General features: G+C 45.6%; 1 protein-coding gene across 5 annotated transcripts in view; it reads left to right on the top strand.

The window, feature by feature from the left end:
- Positions 1-5,584: 5,584 nt before the first annotated feature.
- The window catches only part of AMBRA1 (autophagy and beclin 1 regulator 1), a 154,321-nt gene continuing 136,047 nt past the window's right edge, over positions 5,585-23,858 (top strand). Inside the window, exons 1-5 of one of the 5 annotated variants that reach the window (XM_063944528.1) lie at positions 5,585-5,852; positions 15,899-16,122; positions 17,029-17,087; positions 18,659-18,842; positions 19,296-19,468. In XM_063944528.1, coding sequence (XP_063800598.1) covers positions 15,988-16,122; positions 17,029-17,087; positions 18,659-18,842; positions 19,296-19,468 — 551 coding nt within the window. In that variant the 5' untranslated portion in view covers positions 5,585-5,852; positions 15,899-15,987. Of the gene's footprint in view, positions 5,860-5,895; positions 5,979-15,898; positions 16,123-17,028; positions 17,088-18,658; positions 18,843-19,295; positions 19,469-23,858 lie in introns of those variants that run through there. The other 4 variants (XM_063944527.1, XM_063944524.1, XM_063944526.1 and 1 more) reach the window with 4 other exon arrangements.

Below are 23,858 nucleotides of genomic sequence, written 5' to 3'. Positions count from 1 at the left end.
TAAGTTCCTGACTGACTGAATAAGGCAGGTTTTCTCATTCACTTTTCAAATATGTGAGTGTTTATCTCTCTCTCTATATATATTATATACAGTGCCACAGGGGGTCAGCAGCGCCCTACAAGGTAAATATACAGAAACTGTGTGAACAAAACAAGAAAAACATGAACATTACAAAACATTACAGGACATGGACAAGGTGTATAAACATTGCTGCGGTCATAGGGCCTAATCCAGCATGGAACGCTCCTGCGGCAGCATTTGCATGCTAAAGCCCTGGGAAGTGTGCGCACATGCAGGACACTCGTGCGCACACAGTGAGATGTGACCGGATCTCACTTGTACAAAGGCCTCTGCCTGACCGTTCGCGGAGCAGGAGGGGATGTGGCGTTGGGTTGGCGTGGTCTAGACACCGCAGTCGTGTCCAGACTATTTGCGGGACGCTGCGGCTGCGTGATGTCACACACTGCCGTCGGGGCCCGAAATATGGCGGGTAACCGCCTGCCTTTGCAACTAGGCTGTGTAGGCAGAGGGCTACCCTAAACGTGCGAAATCATCGCCGCTGTGCGATGCTTTTGCATGTGTGCTGGGGGGAGGTAGGGCCTGACATGCGGGGCAGACTAGCTCTGTGTTGGGCGCCCCCCAGCATGTCAGAGTATTGGATTGTAGATGTGCGATTTTTCGGCAGGCAACTTTAAAAAAGATTAACTCTTTACTTGATGTATGTTTTTATATTTGCTCTTATTGCATTTTAACATCATACTACACTATGATGCGCACCCTTACTTTTATCCATATAGACTTGCTACTTGAGAAAAAGAGGAGCTGCAGATAGGAAAGAGAGATTCGGACACTAATAAGGTGCTTCTGCTATAAAATCTATTAACTAACATTTTGTGCATGGTGATATCTGCTTTTATATAGCACATCCATCCTTAAGAAATACTGCAAGGACTTAAGTTGGGAATATAACCAGCAAACATTTAGCTGCCAAACGTTTAATATCAAATAATATTCCAAGGTGAACAAGCCAACATACAAAGCACATAAATGAAAACTTAGCGTGAGAACATCCATAATATAAGGGAGCCATGCTCAGGACCCAGTGTATCCCAGGCATACAGTCCAGCAAATCCCAGCAAATTGTTTGCTTTGCCACCTGCCTCGGGACTGCTGGAAGGTGGCAAAGCAAACATCTGTTGGGACACGCTGGATAATGGGGTGCCAGGCTATTGGATTGATTGTGTGTATATATATATATATATATATATATATATATATACACACACACACACACACACACGCAAAAAAGTATTTGGACAGCAACCGATTGTGCAAGTTGACCCACTTAAAAAGATGAGAGTGATCTGTAATTTCCATCATAGGTACTTCAACTGTGAGAGACAGAATCTGGAGAGAAAAAAATAACAGGAAATCACATTGTATGATTTTTAAACAATTTACTTGTATATTCTTGTGGAAAATAAATATTTGGACACCTACCAAGCAGCAAGATTTCTGGCTGTCACAGACCTGTTACTTCTTTATGAAGCTCTTCTATCCTCCACTCGTTACCTGTATTAATGGCACCTGTTTGAACTGGTTATCTGTATAAAAGACACCTGTCCACACCCTCAAACAGTCAGACTGCTACCTCTCCACCATGGCCAAGACCAGAGAGCTATCTAAGGACATCAGGGACAAAATTGTAGAGCTGCACAAGGCTGGGATGAGCTACTCGATAATAGGCAAGCAGCTTGGCGAGAAGAGATGAACTGTTGGCGCATTTATTAAAAAATTAAAGAAATACAAGATCACTGACAATCTCCCTCGACCTGGGGCTCCATGCAAGATCTCACCTCGTGGGGTATCAATGATCTTGAGAAGGGTGAGGAATCAGCCCAGAACTACACGGGGGGACCTGGTCAATGACCTCTAGAGAGCTGGGACCACAGTCACAAAGGTTACCATTAGTAACACACTACGTTGTCAAGGATTGAATCCTGCAGCACCCGAAAGGTCCCCCTGCTTAAGCCAGCACATGTCCAGGCTCGTCTAAAGCTTGCCAGTGACCATCTGGATGATCCAGAGGAGGATTGGGAGAACGTAATGTGGTCAGATGAGAGCAAAATCGAACTTTTTGGTATAAACTCCACTCGCTGTGTTTGGAGGGAGAAGAATGATGAATGGCATCCCAAGAATACCATATCCACTGTGAAGCATGGGAGTGGAAACATCATGCTTTGGGGCTGCTTTTCAGCAAAGGGGACAGGACGGCTGATCCGTATTAAGGAGAGGATGAATGGGGCCATGTATCGTGAGATTTTGGGCAAAAACCTTCCCTCAGTAATAGCATTGAAGATGGAACGTGGCGGGGTCTTCCAGCATGACAATGACCCCAAACACACCGCCCGGGCAACTAAGGAGTGGCTCCGTAAGAAGCATTTCAAGGTCCTGGAGTGGCCTAGCCAGTCTCCAGGCCTCAACCCAATAGAAAATCTGTGGAGGAAGTTGAAAGTCCGTGTTGCCCGGCGACAGCCCCAAAACATGACAGATCTAGAGAAGATCTGCATGGAAGAGTGGGCCAAAATACCTGCTACAGTGTGTGCAAACCTGGTCAAGAACTACAGGAAATGTTTGACCTCTGTAATTGCCAACCGAGGTTATATTACAAAGTATTAAGTTAAACTTTTTGATTGTCCAAATATTTATTTTCTGTAAGAATATACAAATAAATTGTTTAAAAATCATACAATGTGATTTCCTGTTTTTTTCCTCCCCAGATTCTGTCTCTCACAGTTGAAGTGTACCTATGATGGAAATTACAGACTTCTCTCATCTTTTTAAGTGGGTCAACTCGCACAATCGGTGGCTGTCCAAATAATTTTTTGCCCCACTGTATATGTGTGTATACACACACACACACACACACACACACACACACACACACACACACACACACACACACACACACACACACACACACACACCATGCAAAAGTATTTAACCCCCTAAAAAAAATCAACAAGTGACACACACATTGTTCCAGACTGTATTTTTATTACAAACCAGTAGGTTCTTAAAGTAGGTTTTTGAAACTAAGGGCCTAATTCAGATCTGATAGCTGCTGTGCGTTTTCGCACACAGCGGGCGATCAGATCTGAACTGCGCATGCACCGCAATGCACAGGCGCGACGGACGGCTGCAATGGGGATTGCCGGTCAGCGACGGGATTGTGCGAAGGATGCATTCGCACGGGCATTAACAAGGAGATTGACAGGAAGAGGCCGTTTGTGGGTGGCAACTGACCGTTTTCAGGGAGTGTCCAGAAAAATGGAGGCGGGATCAAGCGTTTTGAGGGAGGTTGTCTGACGTCAAATCTGGTCCTGAACAGCCTGATGTGATCACAGCGGCTGAGTCCTGGGCTGCGCGGAGACTGCACAAAATCAGTTTATGCAGCTCTGCTACACATGCGATCGCACACTTGCACAGCGAAAAATCACTCCCCCTGGAAGGTGGCGACTATCTGACGCGGGGCTGCAAAAATCGCTGCCCTGCGATCAGATTTGAATTAGGCCCTTAATATGTAAAAGAACATATAAATAGCTTCATATTGTCAGATAAATAAAAATAAAATTTTAATACTCATTGTCCTGACATGATGATGGGCCCATTTTTATGTGGGGGCCAGGGACCGTAGTCCCATTTTTAACCTGTAAAAGAATTGAAGGAAAAGTACGTCAGCCTCTAGAGCAGGCATTCCAAACCTCAGTACTCTAGGCACCCTAAGGCCCCTTTCACACTAGCCGACACAGCGAACTCCTGGGCGGCTTTTTGCCGTGCCAGGACTGAATACATAAGCCCATCGGGTCCTTTCACATGGCACGAATACGGCCTGGTCACCGTGTTGCACCTGGAAAAATCCACTAAATAGGACGGCTGCCGGGCCGTCCCTGAAGGCAGTGGAGTATGTGTGAATGGCCTCTCACACACTGGGTTTTTTGGGCCACTGCGCATGTGCACAGCATTAAACACGGCTCCAAGTCGTTGTGTGTGAAGGGCACTGCCCGCCATCAATAAAACAACTTTTATCTGGATTTTTGCTGTCTGGTCAAAACCGGCGTGTGAGAAACAGGCCTTACAGTCCAGGTGACTTAATTAGTACTTCAGTTATTTTGATTTAACTATCTGTGCTGAAGCAGGACATCACTAGAACCTGCACCTGAAGCTGTAGCATCCCTTTTCCACTGACAAGAAAAGCCTTGGTTATTGCACATTAACCCAGGATTTCTGGTGGAAAAGGCTCACCCTTGGGTCCAATGACCCGGGAATCCAACACGGCTAGCATGCATGTTTTTTCCTGGGAAGGACCCTGGTAAGCCTCAGTATCCATATATATTGGTAGATGCTCAATTAGCTTAGTGATATCATTCAGGTGCTCGAAAGGGAGGGGTATTTCTAAGCAAGAAAAAAAGGCATTTGTTTCCCCCAGCACCCTGAATGATAACCGTAACTAGATATAAATTCCACATGATAATAGAATTCAGAGATCTTCGTTACACATATTTGCGCAAATGTGTGGTTAAGCCCCAAAGCTTAACACTATAGTTTTTTCACTGGTATGCTACGCTGGGCTTTCTGGCTTATGCTGGTGTTTTTGGGTGCCACACCCTGCACCTAGATATAGCGCTAGGGACCCCAAATATACAGAGACGCCTTGATGCGGCTTTGGGGCTTATTCACACATTTGCGCAAATATGTGTAACGAAGATCTCTGAATTCTATTATCATGTGGAATTTATATCTAGTTACGGTTATCATTCAGGGTGCTGGGGGAAACAAATGCCTTTTTTTCTAAGCCTCAGTATCAACAGGTATGATCCAGGACCTGTTTACAGTATAGGAAGAGCCGGTACGAGGAGCACTACATACGTGAGCAGTGACATCACCGACCTGGCAATAAGCCGAGTCCTTCCGCCAGTCTGAAAGGGGTCTCAGCCGGATCACAACTGGGCTGGAGCCATTTACAAAACCCCAGGTACGACCAGGCATTTCAATCTGACTGGGGTATTAGTGTGCATTGACGAACGAGGTTGGGAATGCCTGCCCTATCGGAGGTAAATTGTACCAGGGATTACCATCAACGGCAGAAGGATTTTAGCTGTTGATTAGAATCCACTGATGATTGAGCAGAGTATGGTTTAGCTCTGCATATGTGTAGCCGGGGTCTCCCTACCAATGGTATAAACACTCGCCTTCGCCATCAGATCAATAGTACACATGGCCTGCTGGATCATACACATTTATAACACATAGAGAAAGAAAGTCCACTTTATAAGCCACACAGCCAGAGAAATCATATTACAGAATAAACAAATATGTCTCAGGCCATGTATAGCTGCTAGTGTGCCATGCTAGGACTTGTAGTTCCACAACAGCTGGAGAGAGAGGAGACACAGACATGAGCAGCTCAACCTCACAGATCCCCCACGAATTAGGTTATCAGTCTGAGCCTAGCAACCCTAGCACTACTAGCAGCTCTGCGCTCAGCTACTCCGGCCTGACAGGACGCCGCCCTCTCATTGGCTCAACGTGATCCTAGTTGGCTCCCCATCGATGCGCTCGGGTATCCGGTGACCTCGGCCGTCGGCTACTTCGGTCTGGTGGCCGCCATTGTCCCGGATGGTTGCTGTTCTCGGTATCTGCAGCCAGCGAGCGATCTCGTTACTCTCCCCACCGCCCGCCCGTCAGCCGGGCCTCACCCCAGCCAGAGCTCCGGGGAAGCGAGCGGCCTGCCGGGCCCAGGCCTCACCCCCAGCACCAAGGCCGGAGCCAGGGCCTGCGCCGCCCGAGAGGTGATTGGTGAGATCTGCCGGCCAGAGGTGACATCTGGGCCGGCTCTGCCGTTGTGTGTGTTGCCGGGGGACCGCAGGGCCCACATACCTGGTGCCTGGCACTCCTACGTGTACCTAGCCAGCAGTGTAAGGGCTGCTCACACTGGCCTCCTCCATAGGGACATCCCCCCCCCCTCTCTCTCTCTATATAAAATACTTGTAGGCTGATAGGTAATGCACTCAAGATATATTTTACAGGAGCCTCAGCAAACATTAATATCAGTGTTATTTTGTTTATATATATATATATATATATATATACACACACACACACTACATATGATATATGTAGTGTGTATGTATGTACAAAATGTGTGTGTGTATGTATATATATATATATATATATATATATATATATATATATATACATACATACACTTCATACGTTATCTGCCTGACACTAAGATCACTTACCTCAGTGCTGTTGTAAGCGTAGTCCTATATATTACAATGTTACACAAATTGTAGAGGACTTTCACAAATTGATAAAAAAACAAAACAACTTTTTCCTATTTTTGCAAATCCTTAGAGTGCCGTGTCTGTCACTGTTAACACTGTAATCCGCTGTGGCATGTCCTGTCCTTGGTATGTGCAGTGGGAGCCGAGGCGTGTGCCCACAGCGTGTAAAGGTGGTGCAAGACAGCATAGGGAAGAAGCTGCCCTCCGCGACACTTGGCAAATGTCGATTTAAAAAACAAAACATAAAACCTATTTGGTGCTAAAAGCTGTATATTGATATACATGTGTGCATGAAAGGACATGGTCATTCATGGTTATTGAAGAGCAGTGTTCCACATTATTCAGTCCCCCTGGGCAGTTGTCCATGTTTGTGATGCTATAGCTGTATATACTCACGTTGTGTTATACGCTGGTCACTGATTTTGCTATCTTCGATCCACATGAATAAACATGAAAGTTATGGCAGTGGGTTTTGTTGTACTGGGGAATCGGAAGATTATGCTGCGCCCACCCATGTAATTCTGTCAACTCCCACGCTGCGTCTTATGTCTTTCCTTACAGCACCCGCAAGTGGCGTGTTATATCTGTCCTATTTTATTTTCCACTGTTTTGTATAGGATTTGAGCTGGAGGCTGGGTCTCTAGACTCATCTGGAGTTGTGAGCTGTGTCCTGGGCTACCGTCTTTGTGAGTCCCTGGGGAAATTTACTCCGTTGTAGTGACATACTTTGGAAAAATAAACTTTAAAATGATTTCCCAGGTCTGTGGAGCCCAAGTCTGTCTATGACTTCTTTGGGTACCTTTATTATGACCGTTTTGCAAGTTCTAGGGGTAAATGTAACAGCCTGCGACTTGTAGGCATCTGCAAGATCCCGGAAATGGTTTAAAGCGGCAATCGTTTAAAAGGCGACTTGCATGCTTCACTGGGATCTGGCCAAAGCATGCATGTCACATGCCATTACATGTACCCATTAGTGTCATTTTTATACATGTTACGGGCAGCATGGAAGTTACCGTGTTTTTGTTTGGCGTGAAAGTCAGCAGTCACGTATGTAAGATTTGGGGGGAAATGTATTAGGGTGTGAGAATCAGAAAGTGAGATTTTAGTAAAATGCTCCTGTGTTTTTTTTTTTTTTTCTAAATGGCAATCATTTTACATGGTGAAACCAGGTTGCGTTTGCCATATAAATGATTGCAACTTTAAAAAAACGGGAATTTTACCAAGATTTTTCACACCCTATTACATTTCCCCCTATGTGTATTCTGAAACTGATCCAATAAAATCTGTTACAGATTGTACGCGCATTATACAGATTTGTATTTCTATTTACGGATCTGTACATAGTGATTATGCATTTTGTGGGAATATTACCGCCGATTATAAAATACCTTCATGTTTTGCATCTGATTATATTGCATCACGTTGCTGTGACACGCAGCTATAATTTGTTACATGATGGGAAAAGCCTGCCGGGTTGTGTGTCTTGTAACGACGTGGTTAATGTCTGAATCGGCTATGTGCCTGCCGTCTCGCTGTTGTTGGCATCGATCCTTCCAGGGAACGATTGAGTTGGCTTTGGGCTGGGATCCTGTGATGTGTTGCTGTTGTTTCATATAGTGTTTGTATGCAAAAGTGACGCCTGGCATTGTCTATGGCAATCAGTCTGCGCAAAGAAAAGTTGGCATGACTTCTGCAGGGTCTGACTGGCAACTGAAATAACAGCGTACAAGCATTTCTTAACATATGGGTAGGCAGTGTGCCGCACTACAGCCGCTGTGGTACTACACATCCCAGCATGCCCTGCCACAGTTTTGCTGTTAAGTCTTGCTAAAACGATGGCAGGACATGCTGGGATATGTAGTTCCACAACATCTGAAGTGATGGACATTGACTACCCCTAGTTCTACAGCACTGTAGGGGCTGCTCTCAAGCCTTCAAACGTGCTGCACATTACCCTTAATCTCAGTAATAAAGTAGCATTAACCTGTCAGTAGGTATTTTAAATAAGTGTTCCAAGCTGGCCAAGTGTTCATAAAGCAGTAAGGAGCTGGTGACCACAAGAGAAGCTTGGAGTGCCCATCGGTGACCCACCACTGCTACAGGGGCATTTTTTCTCTTATATTTAAAGTCTGCACAACCCAGTATCATAGAGGGAATATGTGGCGTGCCAACTGTTGTGGGACTACACATCCCAGCATGCCCTGCCAACATTTTGGCATGCCCCAACAGCAAAACTAGTGGTGCTTGCTGGGATGTGTAGTACTGCTACACTTTGCCTACCCCTGGTCTAGAGGAATCCACTCGAGGATTCTAAAGGTTTGGATGGTGCATCCTCTGTTAATTGGGGACAAGTTATGTTCTTTAGTAGAGTTGAATTTAAATGTCGGTGTCATGATGAACAATGTATTTTACCTTCATGGTTCGTATCTGAATATTCCTGTTTTAGGGGTTTAGTGTAATAAAAGAACCACTTTTAAGGATCATTAAACGTCCACTTCTAGAGGCAAGATGTTCCCACCCCTGGTTTGTAATTGGCTAACGAGCACTAATAGTCACTTGGTCACACTGTTTGTACACAGAAGACATGTGCCTAGCAGGACAGGCAGGAAAAGCTGGCCTGCCAATTAGCTGCTGCCTAATTATCTCCTCTGCCCGTGCATGACTGACAGGTGCTGACTGCGAATGTAGACATTAGAAATCCTTTCATTCTCTAGATCAGTGGTTCTCAAGTACCCCCAACAGTTCATGTTTTCCAGGTCACCTAGCTGGTGCACAGGTGCAGTCATTACTCACTGACACATTTTAAAAGACCCACAGGTGGAGCAAATTATTTTATTTGCAATCTTGTGAGGAGACCTGGAAAACATGAACTGTTGGGAGGTACTTGAGGACCGCGGTTGAGAACCACTGATCTAGATTGTGAATGTGCAAACAGGGCCCTCTCACCTGTCTTATCACCGTTTCCATTTATTACCAATTGTAAATCGCAACAGAGTATGCTGGCACTGTATAGGGGTTAATTATAATGTATTCTTTTATTAAAATGATTTCCTTCTTCTTGCTAAATGGATATGTCCTGGGTGTTTCAGAATAACTAGGTTTGAAAACTTCTCCAGTAATCAGAAGGTCTCCTTTTTGTTTGTTTTTTTGTTTTTCTTTATTTTTCTTTTAAATGTGCTGGTTCATTGTGGGAGTATATTATAGTTTTGCACATTTCAGATTTATTCTTTTAAATCAGTGAAATTAGGAACTAAATGGTAAATCTGCACCAGAGTTCTCACCATCATCTTATGAAACTGTTGCTGTTGAATTAACATCGCCCCCTAATTACTTGGGTTATGATGCATCCATGTTGGTTGCTTTGCAGTTTATGTCACAATTGGCCATATCTAGATGCAGTGGTTTCCAATTACACTATGTAGACAGAACTGATTGGACACTGGGCCTTATTCAGCTTCAGTTGCAGTTTTGCTAAAATAGTAAAACTGCAACTGCTAGCACTAGCATACGGTCAGCCGCCCACCACAGGGCTAATATGGCCAACGATGCGTTTGCAATTCAATTGCAATTGCATCGCTGAATAAGTTAAGCCCCCCTGCCTTTGCAGCCTGTCTGCGAAGGCAGTCAGGCCTCCACCATGTTTTTTCATTGCAGTGGACGCGTGTGACATCACGCAGCCGCCCGAAAAAAGGCACCTCCCTGCCCCCCCGTTTTAGCAGCCTCTCCCCAGCAACGCTGAGTCACTGCCCTGCGGACGCTTCTGCCTGTCAATCAGGCAGAGGTGTTCACATTACTGAGATGCAATATGCGCAAGCGCAGTACTGCTCCTGCGCATCCACACTGGGCATTAAATTGTCAGTATGCAATTGCATCGCTGATGTGATCCATATTGAATAAGGCCCATTGACTGCAAATAGATCATTGAGACGTCAGTACTTTGTAGGTCAACCACGTTCAGTAATCACTGCAGACACCCTTCTTGGCAAACTGTCCACACATTCCTGGACAAAATCAGGCAGTATGTTTCGCCATTTCGCCTTAAGTAGAGTGACCAACAGCGACACTGAAGAAGGTTGAGTCTGTCTAGAATCTACCCATCACTTTAATTCGTCCCAGAGGTTCTCAGTGGGGTTAAGATCTGGACTCTGAGCTGGCCGGGCCATCCAGGTTAAAGAATGTTCTGTATACCAGTCCAGCGTCGCCCTGGAAACATGACAGGTGGCATTGCCGTCCTGATAAAACATTTGTCATTCCCGTAGAACTGCCACAATGTAGGGAGCATACTTCTCAGAATTAATGTGACCGTGCATTAGAACTAGTGGACCCATGCCAAACCAGCTGAAACAGCCCCCCAGCATAACGCCACCACCTCCAGTGCTTTACTGTAGGTACTGTACTCTCTGGCATCAGGCGTTCTCCTGGCAATTGCCAAATCCAAACACGTCCATCTGATCTGAAAAGTGTAAATAGTGATTAGTCACTCCATAACACTTGCACTCTTTACACCATTGTAAGCGCTGGGCTGCGTTCTTCTCTGTGATTAGAGGTTTATGAGCAGAGCTGCTCGCCCATAATATCCAAGTGCATGGGCCTCCCTACCAAGTCAAATGTGGCTCATTAGTGGCCATTTGGAACTTGTGTGCAAGGGACGACCCTGTTCTTTCGCTGGTCCCTTGGGTTGCAGTTTCAGGGGTCTTCATGGGCGAGGCGCACTGCTGCAATGACCGTCGTTCTTCCATGCATTAATGACAAAAGACAGTGGATTTAGGAACCTTCCCAACGGTTGCAATGCTTCTCACACTCATACCTCCAATCGAGCAGCCTACAATGATCCCCTTCTTCCTTCCGGGAAGCCATTTTTTTTAGCAAATAATCTAATCCGTGCCCCTCTACCCGTTTTATACCTTCACGAGCACTTGTCTGCCGCAGGAGTGCACCATTTCACTTGCTCAGGGGTGTCTTATCACTTATGTCTACACAGTGTATATACTGTTATAAAATCTTAAAGGTGAAGGGGTGATCAGTGATTTAGTTTTGTTTCATTTTGCTTCTCGGGTTGTATTTAGATTGTGGCCTTTCATAGTTGCCCAGTATTGTGTTTAATATTATCGCCCCTTTAAATCCAACAGCCGTTTTTAAAAGTGACGCATGTTGCCGTACCCCCCCGCCAGTGTATTTTGTCTACTGAAGCACCATAGGGTCCAAAAAATATTTGAGTTGAGCATTGAAACTTGCACTAAAGGTGGGTACACCCTGTGCGGTAACGTTCCATGAGCGATATTGCAGTGTGTTCCCTTCCCCTCCAGGCCGCCCGACAGTGAGGACACCCTGAGCGATACAGCAAACAATATCGCTCAGTGACGTCACACCGTGGACGGCCCGTACATGCAGTTTTGGGTGACATAGCCAAAGTTTACCTGCGTGTATGGCCTACAGAGGGCGTCATTAATGACCCCCAGGAACGCGCATCGGCCATCGTTTGTGCCGTACACACTGTGCGATATTTCAATATCACTCAGAAGGGGGAAAATGAGCGATATTGACTGGAATATCGCACAGTGTGTAGAAAATGAGCGATATTGACTGGAATATCGCACAGTGTGTATACATCTTTAGGCAAACTCATTGCAACATATAATAATAATTATAATAACCGTTTGACCAAAGATGGCTGAAGGTTTTTTTATACCACAGTAACATTGAGCATTTGAGTTAGAATGAACAGTATTCGTTTTCAAGTTTTGTGACTATTTTTTTTATAGAAATGTGATAGTTACTTTATTATCTTGACCCATGCTACTTGCCTTAGCATTGCAATGCGCTATTCTCTTAACCTACGCCTATTTTCTAAATCCATGCATTCGCGCCTTGGTTTCAGCTGTCGCGCAAATCCGCTTGTCTTCCACTACTGTTGCGTTTGGCATGTGTAGCATGCAAAACAGCATGAGCCCCAGTAAGCCAAACAGATCATTACCATGTACCACTGTGCACCATCGCAGTGCATGGCTTTACACTCAGCCAGTTACAGAACCACTGACATGACAGGTTTTCCTGTGCGCCTGACTTCCTCTGCAGTATACGTAGCTCCTTGCTGTTGGGTGCACTTATTATTGGCACGATAACCTACGCAGAGGGTCGTTACTTGTTGTGCCACACTGACTTCCCAACACATAGCTACCCTATAGGGGGCTGCACGGCCACATATCCATTAATGAATACAAATGGTTTTCACTCCAGTGCTCCATTAGGTTTCTCAGAGTGATGGGATAACCATTGAAAAGACAGTACTACTGTATGTGTCTATCATACACTGAATGCCAACTAGGTTTTAAACCCCTAAACACAGTGGGGTCAATTCAATTCTCTGACAGTTGAATAGCACCGGGAATTAGCTCCCGGTACTATTCAATACAGCACCAAGTGACACTCAATTGTCGGGAATTCTGCTCTCACCCCCGGGGGATGCGAGAGGAAATTCGACAAAAGTGCTACCACGAGGCTGATTCTGTTGGGAATCAGCATCGCAGTGGGGAGTTAAGTCAGAGAATGCCCGTTCTCCCAACAAATCAACCTGTTAAGTCCGGGAGAACAGACATTCGCCGACTTAACTTGGACTGAATTGAATAGGGACGGGAGCTAATTCCCGGTGCTATTCAACTGTCGGAGAATTGAATCGACCCCAGTGAAGGTGTTTGTAAGGATGAAAGAGCAGGATCTATGTTGAACAAGGTTTTCTGAGAAGTTTTACATTTTTATTTCTTTCTTGTGATTTGGAACTTCATACCTGAAGTGCCCTATATTATAATATGTCGTCATTCCACTTGTGACGCCCCCCCCCCCGCCCCCTCAGTAAATTGGTTACCAGTGCCCCTCACTTACTATAGGAAGAAGTACTTTTTGTGTCGTCGCTCTGTATATTTGCCATTATCATGGAGCATCAGCAATTATTTACTTTGTCTGGTTTCCGGATCTGTCTGGATTACAGATAATAGATTCCATACCTGTATCGCTTTCCCTCTACTTGAAATGCTCGTGGCAACCTTAGATAACGCCGAAGCTGAGGGCAGCCATTCAGCTAGCGACACATTGGGGTAGATGTATTAAGCCTGGAGAAGTGATAAAGCAGTGATAAGTGCAAGGTGATAACGCACCAGCCAGTCATTATGGATTAGAAAAATGACAGGAGCTGACTGGCTGGTGCGTTATCACCTTGCACTTATCACTGCTTTCACTTCTCCAGGCTTAATACATCTGCCCCACTGTGTGATGCTGCAGCTGATATCAGATGATTATAAATGCAATTTCATCTATAATCTCTAGTATTCTGTTAAAGCTGCTTAAACCCTTTGAGTTGAGCGCTAATTTTTCATGTATCACGTGATTGAGGTGCGTCGGCCGTCCATAGCCGCAGATGTATGGAAACCTGGGCTTTTAACAAGTGTTGGACGCTGTGGGCAGTCTGCGCCCCCCTACTTACACTTACTCTATATTTGGGATAGTCCTGTGACTGTATTTCGTGTCTACTCCAAGACAGTTGATTGCGAGCGCTACATTTTCGTTTACCTCACACCCATCTTTTTAACATGAGTTTTTCTATTTCATGTCTGAAAATAACTTTACTGCTTTTTGATTTGCTATCTGGGATTCGTACCAGGAACTTGTACTTTTAATTTGAACACTGTTGTGCTTTTCTGCGGTGAATTAAGGATAACTGTTCAGATCTCAAGTCGTTGAACTTAGGAACGACATAAGTTAATGTAGAAAGCATGGTTTCGATTAATATAAGCAAAGGGGGAAGTGGTCAGTGAGGCTGATGACATTGTGGGTACAACCGTAAAAAAATAATGTAGCGCAAGATGTGCTATAAAGAATATTTGTTGACTACTCAATGGGACCGATCCAATTGTTATTGCTGCGGCTGCCACTAGAGGGCGCCCAACAACGGCAGCAATTCAATTGTTCTACCGTATTGGGCGCCCAGTGGCCGTGGAGGACACATTTTTCTCGCAGCCTCCAGTGGTGTGAGTAAAAATGTGTTGAAACTTGGCACTTTGTGCATTTTAGACGGCTGAACCCTGTCTGTCTGGGCGCGACATGTGCAATGTGCATGGGCGTCCAGACACAACTGACTTGTGACAACTGTTTGGTCGTCTAAAAAGTCCCGTTTAGATTGTGTTTTTAGACACTCAAAACAATTGGATCTGCCCCAATGTGGTATAAATCTGTAGGCTGAACCATTACTTGAGACTATGGTGCGTTGATGCACTAAAGGGCCCTACACACTTGCCGATGTGTGCGGGTGAACGATCTCGTTCAGTAATCGTTCTTATCGCTCAGTGTGTATGCGCAAACGATGGGCGGCCCCGCAGTCGTTCATCGTTTGTTCTCTGTCGCTTTGCAATGCAAATCAATTTGGACGATGTTCGATCATCATTCAGATTGATCATCGTCAAAATTGAATGCATCGGCAAGTGTGTAGGGCCCTTAAGAACCGATGCAGTTTTATGGCTCGTGCCTCAGTGATGTCACTAGTTGCCGTGGCGTTATGTGGAAGACTGGAACACTAAGCTCTGCCAATCAGCTAGGCATACCTAGAAAAATCTAGCTGTAAAGATTGTGTTATTGACGATTTATATAGGTGAATTTCTCCTTATTACACCTCAGAGACCATTGGATATTGGTGTTTGTAGTTTTTGAAAAACATTCACACCGCTTTAGTTAAAGTAAATTTTTATTGGTATCCTGTCTATGCACATCCTTATTTAGCTATAACTGCCTCGCAGTGCTGGCCAGGAGATACGTACTGTATACCAGCGGTTGGGATGCAGGCAGTCACATGACCAACCGCAGCATCCCGACATTGAAGATCCTGACATCGGCTAACCCTCGGGCTGTGGCAGCTAGGTGCATTAATTCTGTGCATGCGTAGAGGGCAAGCTTAGAGATCCAGTAAATGAATTATTACATTGCACTTTCTGTACTAGGTAAGCGTATGGCGCCCATATACTTCTGCTGCACGGGAACCAGGATAAAGCTGCATGCTGCCACCTAGGACAATTACACACAGGATTGTAAACCTGTTTTGCGACGTGTATCTTGCGTGTTTCATCTCCCAAACATCTTGATTTAAAGCCGCAGCATCAAAATACTCCCCTGAGATTGTTGCTTCCATATGGGCAATCTGTGACGATTGTGGGTAAATGTGTCGCATTGTATCAGAAGAAGAATACTTTGCAAGTAAATGTAGTAAGCCGGCCAGATTATGAAAGTGGTGCATTGCTTTGTAATAAGAGGCATGAACGGTCTACGGACAGTTTATTATGACCGTTCTATAAATGTGCATTAAACGTTGTTTTCGGTTTTGTTTATTATGCAAAGAAAACAATGTAAAACGCCATTTGACTAAAAAGTGTTATGATTCCGTATAAAATTTGTGGAAGTGGAGAGCGACCATAAATCCGGTTTCCTTTTTGCCTACTTCCTTTATGCTATTTAGTCCTTTGCTGTGTTCCCCAGCTGAACCTTCCTGTGTCTATTGGTCATTTTAGGCTTCCATGAAGTCTGCCTGTCTGCATCTGGATGTCAGCTCCTTCGTATTGTTCTGAGAAGTCGTTGTGACGGCGCCAGAAGAGGTGCCATGAGGCTTGTGCCTGAAAAGAATGCGGTCCGGATCCTTTCGGGCCGAGAGAGGGGAACGCAGGCGCAGGGAGCCCAGCGTCTCCTACAGTGCCTGGTAGAGGACAAAACCCGCTTGATGAAATGGGAAGGCAAGGTGAGTCATGGGCTTACAGTGTTACAGTAAAGGTGGCTCTGCTGTCTATCCCCGGAGCTGTACCGCACTTGCACTGGAGTTTTCTCCTAAGCACAAGTCTGGGAGGGCTCCTACCCTAACCCGCCTCCCCCCTTAGTGCTTAAACCTAACCTCCGCCTGTGGTGCCTAACCCCAACCTCCCCTCCTCACAGCCTAAACACCTACCCTGGGGTGGCACCTGAACCTACCCCCAACCCCTCCGGCCCTAACCTGCTAGCTATGTTTGGGATTGCGGCTGTCGGGATTCCAGCGTCTGTCTCCTGACACTGTCGGGATTCCGTCATCGCATTTTGACGTGTGTCGGGGTTCCGGCATTGGTGTACCGAAAGCCATCTTCGTAAACGCATCCCCTTAAGTCACATTTGGGGAAGTACATGTTTGCCCTAGTGTCTGCCCACTGGCACATTTTCAGCATTTAGAACGTTTTGAAAATTGCAAAAACCTGGCCTTAAAATTTGCGTTACTCCCAGGTTAACCACTTTAAGACCATTTAGTCAGCTCCCGGGCAGCTATGTATAGTCACGTTATCTGCAGATAGCACAAAGACCTATCACACCAGTATGCAGCACTTTGTATAGTTGTATTTGTCTTATCTGTGCAGTGTGCATGTGTTATAGCTGGGAGCTGCGTCCGTGTGCTACATTTCCGCAGTAGCCTGTGACCTTCTCTCCCTGGTCTCGGATGTGGTTTCTGCTCTGCCGTTATGCTTGGTGTAGAATTCTGTTGGCAGGGGACGAATGCCACACGTGTGCTCATCTCAGGTCCCCAGCCAGTAAAATATACTCCGACACATAGGGCGGATAAGCTTGAGATCACCCTCTCGTCTGCTCATGCCTTGTGACTGTTGGTCTCTTGTTTGTCTTGCAGAAGGTGGAGCTTCCTGACAGCCCGCGCTCTACGTTCCTACTGGCGTTCAGCCCAGACAGGTGAATTTCCTCCTCTTCCATTGCTCATCCTGTTTGATGCCACAAGGCCCAGCAGCAACGTATCACATTCTTCCCTCATGCCAATAATATGCAGAGAATATTGACTGCAGCTTGGCAACAAGAGCCGCGTTCTCTCTGCCTAAGGGGCTCAATTAGTCTTTGTGAAATGTCATTGCACACCACCAGGTTATATGTTCGGCCTCATTAGTAGTAGTTGGGCTTATTTTATTTTTTTTATTAAGAAATTGGGGAAAAATACTAATACTTTGTTCTGATGTTAATTCTCAGTAAATATCTTTAAAAGCCATTGCCCCAAAAAAGAATTTGATGTATCCTGTATATAGGACTGGTCAAATAAATGTATACGAAAGCTAGAGGCCTTATTTAGGATTCATGGCGATTTGTTTTTATATGTATATAGATGCGTACTTGTAATAATTGTATTGTGCTTTTTTTTTTCTTTTTCTGATGGATCTTTTTTCCATTGATTATTATTTAATTCATTAGCAGTTATTTCGCCAATATGTTGTGGTGTCCGATAGTGAAGTAATACGGTACAGGCTGAAAGTGTGTTTCCCTAGTACATGCCAACCTCAGTTTACTTAAAACTTTGTTGAAACTCCACACAAAAGTAATATTGTAGTTTTCTGTGAAGTTGGAGAAACTATATCGTGCACTTACCGTGCAGGAACCCCACATCCCAAACGCTGATAGCTCTGACGGGTCCATGCCCGAGCTGATTGTACTTCTGTAAACCACTTTTTTTTGCAGTTGGAGAGTTCTGGGCAGAGAGGCATCAACCCTAACTCATGCTGGACCCAGCAAGTGCACAGGTGTATTAATTACTCACAGGCGCATTTTAAACACGTGTAGCTAATTATTTCACTTGTGATTCTGTGAGGAGACCTGCAAAACTTGTACTGTGTGGGGTCCTGAGGACCGAGTTTGAGAACCTGTGCTCTACATTAACCCCTTTTAACGGCACTTAATAATTTCATAAACAAGCTGTAGTTTTAAGAATACTTTTACCGCCTATCCCCATGTATGGGATCCATGTAGTACAGGAATTTCCCAAACTGTGTCCTCAAGGCACCTCTCACTGTCTAGGTTTGAGGACATCCATGCTTCTACACAAATGGTATCATCAAACTTACTGAGGTACTAATTAAGTCACCTATGCTTAAACATAGATATCCACTAATTAAGTCACCTGTGCTTAAGCATGGATATCTTTATTAGAACCGTGACCGTTAAGGAACCACTGCTGTAGAAGGTTTTCGGAGGCTGCATCAGTTATCATTTGCCCAAGGATCAACCCCAACAGAGCTTTAAATGCTTTTGTTGTGCCCTAGAGAAATTACTAATTCCCCACATATGAGAACACGGCGCTCTGCCATGGGGCCTATTTCATATCTTGTATATAAAATGGCTATTTACAGAAACAATTGTAAATGTTACTAATTCCTTTGATATGCAATTATCATTGTAATCTGTGCCAGGTGTAATAGCAATGCACTGCTAAAACTGATGCCTTCAGTAACCCCCCACCCCCCAACGCTTTTCCCCTACAGGACCTTGCTGGCGTCAACTCACGTCAATCACAACATCTACATTACCGAGGTGAAGACCGGGCGTTGCATACACTCTCTTGTGGGGCATCGCCGTACACCCTGGTGTGTAACCTTTCACCCTACTATTCCCGGCCTCATTGCATCCGGTTGCCTTGATGGAGAAGTGCGAATATGGGATTTACATGTAAGTGTTTGCTCCTCTGTAGAAGATGAAATGCTCTTAAAGCGACATTGCTTGTCAAGACTCGATTACTTGGTGGCCAGACGGATGAATCCATCTTTCTGGGCTCACTCAGCATTGTCTTGCTGCAAGCACTTCCTGGGTGAGTGATGAGCTCCACTCACATGGAGGCAAGTGGTTATGTTTCCACCCAATTTTCAGCCATAAGCAATTAATCCTGATCCAGTTGAATTATGTGTTGTTCCTATTGCAATCTTTATAACTTTATTGCTTGTTCCTTGTGCAAATACTGAAAGCGTCTTAGAAAAATAAGAACTTGCTGCCCTATTCCATTGGCTTTAAAGTGAAACACCTCTCCGATTTGACATTCTTGGCTCCTCAATGTTACAGGGACACTTAAGGATCTTGTATGTATTAAGACTACATTCTAACAGTCCCACATCTTGTTTCCCTCAGGGCGGGAGCGAGAGCTGGTTCACCGATAGTAACAATGCCATTGCATCTTTGGCCTTCCACCCCACTGTCCAGCTTCTCCTTATCGCCACTGCCAATGAAATCCACTTCTGGGACTGGAGCCGACGCGAGCCCTTTGCTGTGGTGAAGACAGCCAATGAGATGGAGCGTGTGCGGTTAGTACCCTCATCTTAAAAGCCTGGGTGGGGAATTCTGACATGACTACTAGTGCGGCCGCTATGCTGTATGTGGTCATAGAATGAGCTGTGTAACTATTAGGGATGACATTGTTAGGATCCGGAATTTATTCTTGTAGGACATGGCACATATATTAGAACAAAGGTGTAAGTAAGGTGCACGCTGTAGTAGAATTAGAAGCATGGTAGAATTAAAGGAATTTAAAGTTCAGATTCGGGTAATCTGGTATTATCTCACTTAGCAGGTGGAGGTAAGACTGAAACTGATATCTTGTCGTCTTCAAGAAGCTTATGATCCAGCCCGTGAAGAAATTGGATTTGCTACTCAGTGGAATCCATTCATCTAATCTCCCATGCTATATGATATCCCCTTTTTATACCACTGCAGTTATAACGCTACCCTTACTTTCCACCAGTTCTAGTCTGACTCTGTGCAAAAAGAACATGATGGGGAATAACAGCTAGGTGAATGTGTGACTATTCTGCTGCTCTCTCAATACTTGTCAATGGGCAAAATAGGTAATAAGTCTTTATAAACTTTTAGGTCATAACATTTGTCTACATATACACGTTATTGACTATTCATATGCATTCCAGATACAAAAACAAGTTTAATGCTGTAAATTAAAGAGAAAACAACAAGTTGTCAGGGAAGTCTTCATTTTCTCAGCCATCCAATTTGGGGACACCGTTGCCGCCAGGTATAGAGGGATTAGAACAGAGGTCTGTGTCTACAAAGCAAGCTACCGCTTCTCAGGAGGTTAGAGCTGAAAATTGAAAGTGGCCGTAACATTCAGTTTAAAGGTCACCGGGCTTCGGGGAACTCCAGTTTGATTTTTAGAGTGCCCCCAAGGGGATGCGTTTGGGATGCCAGAGGTCATGTGACCTACGCCAGAATCCCAACACCGCTCAGGACACCGCCGCAGGAACACCAGCCACAAGGATCCCGAATGTAGGTATCTTGGCGGGTATAAGGGTTAGGGCCTGGTGGGTTGGGTTAGGTTTAGGCACTAGGGGGGTGGTTATCTGTAGTCGCCACCCCCCAAAACTGTCGTGATTCACAGTTTTGAGATGCCAGGGTCGGCCATGTGACTGCCTGCATCCCGAACCCCGGGATAATGTATAATGTATCACACCCCCTCCAATGGTAGGCATTTTTGTTGTTTATGGTGATGGCAACTATTTAGGGGTCTATTCATGAAGCAGTGAAAAGTGTGGAGAAGTGAGCCTGTGGAGAAGTTGCCCCTGGCAACCAATCGGCTGCTCTGTACAATTGTATACAAATTATAAATGTTACTTCAGTGCTTATTGGTTGCCATAGGCAACGTCTACACTGGCTCACTTCGCCGCACTTTTCACTGCTTCATGAATAGACCCCTCAATACATTGTTTTTCTTACTTGCACCCTTCATAGCTACAGGCCACCAGGATCGGTCTGAGGAGGTCCTGTTTAGTAATACTTCCTGCCAGTACACGCTCCCTGTGTGGTCTTTCTCATGGGAGAGGGGGCCCAGTTACTGGTGTGACAGGTAGTGACCAGCATTGCCGTGCTGCATACAACATCGGGTGCAACAGTGTGGGAAGAGTTTACAAGGAAGTCGTAGTCCACTCCTAGACCAGAGGTGACTTATGGAGACCCTGGCTATTCATCCGTGGTTGGGGGAGTATTCCTAATGAACGATGGGCATATTTTTATCCTGGACCAGGAATGAGACTGTGGTAGCTCCTGATTCTTGCTGGACTTTCAGCCTGACAACACGGCTGGCTTTATAAGCTCTGCTTAAAAAGTAGCAAGGTTCTTTCTCTGCCCTCTTTATGGTCCAAGACACTGGCAAATAATTTTTAGGCCATTTGACCTCATGACTTTGGACAGGTGATCAAATGGAAATGGTGAGATCTGTTCCGTGGTTACAATCAGAATAAGGGTGTCCAGGTGCATCAGGGCATGGTTTACCTACGGGTTCCGAGCTCAGTTGCTTCTCATCTTGCAGTGTGGTATCGACATGCTCTGAGCCACTTGGGTAGCTATTATCTGCACTATCTGGCCATTATCTGTAATGTGTTCCCTTTATGTACTGCTATTTGGAACTAACAGGGAACCACGCCTCCAGTTGTACTCCAGCCGCATCAGACCCTGGTACGTCAAGGGGAAGGAGCTTCAGGCATCGGGAGGGAGCCACAGCTATAGATCTAGGTTTCCCCTTAACTTCAGATAGCCCGCATGTTTGCAACCTTTGTCCTAGTCACATTTTGTGATTCCATATGCGTCTAAAAAAGGCCCTATGGGGGACGAGTATTATAACCGTGTATAAAGATCTTAGCGTCGTGCTCTGTTTCGGACATTATTGAGTAGAAGCAGGGTCACTTACCACCGTATGTAGAAGAGGGGCAGTGTTGGCTCTCTGGCAAATTGCACTCTCCCTCTTTCAGCTGCACCGACTGGTACTCACGGAGTCTGCGCATGTACTGATCAAACCTTCCCAGTTGCAGCCATGGCTGATCAATGATCAAAGAAAAAAAAAGTATTGCTTTCTGCAGCGGGGTACACTGGTATTCCACAGGGAATAACATCGGGGTGTTGAGCTGGATCTTGATCCGAGGCACCGACAGGCTAAAGCTTTGACTGTTCCCAGGATGCACTGCACCGCCTCCTCTATATCCCCGCATCCAGGCACTGGAGCTCAGTTTATAAGTTGGTGCCTGCAGTGCAGGCAGCTAACAGAGAGGGCTGTGCTAGGCAGCCCTGAAAAGAGCTTTTCTGACAAGAAAGAAGACTTCAAGGGCCGCAGCATAGGCACTTGGTGCTGTATGTCACACTGACATATCGTACTGCAGCGGCGCTGTATACTCCCGCGCCCTAGTTGCCGGGTACTTACAGCGGTGGGCTCCGGTCTCATCAGGCACACACAACGCCGCTGCTCTCCTGGATCACGTAGCCACACGATAGGGAGGAGGTAAGAGGGTCCCCCAGGCGGGACCCGCCGAAATCGGAGACGGACCGCACCGCTGGCGTGGACACTGTGGCCGTGCAGGGACCCCACTATATCCACCAGGGCAAGGAGCACAGGTCGGATTTACAAAAATCCGTTTAGTACAGGCTCCATAGTACCCGGGTGTGGAGTCCAGCAGAGGGGATAAGGCTCTGACCTGTAGCCTCTCTCCCCAGCCCCAGGCGCCATCTACAGCAGATGTACCCGCCCTGGAGCTGCATCTCTCTCTCTCTCTCTCTCTCTCTCTCTCTCTCTCTCTCTCTCTCTCTCTCTCTCTCTCTCTCTCTCTCAAGAACAAGTGCATAACTATAGGGATATGTAGTACAAGTGCCCTGTGATATACATCCAGTATTTACTGTGCATTGTTATACATAGCTTTACTTAGTATTGCTAGTCCAGTGCAGTTTTATTGTTGTTTGTAATAATTTCTGCATTGTACATGTGACTGTGTGTGCCAATAGCTGCTGTGTGGTTCCTATTCCATGTATCTTACACATATTGCTATCCCTATTTCTCTGACAGGGTTCACAGGTTATCAACAGGATAACAATGGGATATAATGGAGCGCCAGCGGATTTGCACCAATCAGTCAAAGCTTTCTGGCCTCCCAGCATGCAACGGGCCCGTCCATATATCCCCGCCTCCTGGCTCAGGCAAATCAGTTTTTTGTTTGGTGCGGCAGGAACCGGACCATGGTCAGAGGGCTGCTGGTTTGTTAGCAGCCCCAAAATTTCTTATTGTATTTCAGTCACCTTATACCACTTAAATCCTCTGTTTGTGATCTGCATTGCAATCACACTCCACAGGGTTTTTTTGTCAGGTACTGTGACTGGCTATATTGTACTGTTACGCCCTAGAGCTACATTCTCCAATAATGTCTGCATCACAAGGCGGGAGATCTATGGCTGATCCTGCGTCATGCAGTGCTGACGCCACGGTTTTATCTGAGTTAAATATTCCAGTTGAGGGTCCAGTTATTGGGGGTTCTGTACCCCTCGGTCAGCCTGCAGCACCGGTAGCACACCAAGACCCACCTTTGGCTGCTTTTTCTAATTTCCTGACTACGTTAGTAACGAGACTTGCGCCCCCCTGTGGGACCTCCTGTGCCTGTTCAATCACATATTGTCCCTGTTGTAAATCCACAATGGGTGAATTCTCTGTCGACTCAGTTACAGCAGTTAAATCAGTCCTTGGTTAAACAAAAGCCTGACTCTCGCCCCTCTAGGACCAAAGGGTCGCCTAAGCGGGCCTTTTCTTCCTCACAATCCACGCATGTTTCGGATACTTTATCCGATGAAGATGGCGTATATACTGACCCATCAGACACTGATGCAGATGCTTCTGATGGGGAATCTACAACATAGGTGGATGTTCCTGAC

The sequence above is a fragment of the Pseudophryne corroboree genome, chromosome 11 (genome assembly GCF_028390025.1).
Source record: "Pseudophryne corroboree isolate aPseCor3 chromosome 11, aPseCor3.hap2, whole genome shotgun sequence".
NCBI lineage: Eukaryota > Metazoa > Chordata > Amphibia > Anura > Myobatrachidae > Pseudophryne > Pseudophryne corroboree.
The sequence above is the reverse complement of the archived record's forward strand: the minus strand, read 5'-3'. Positions and strand labels throughout refer to the sequence as shown.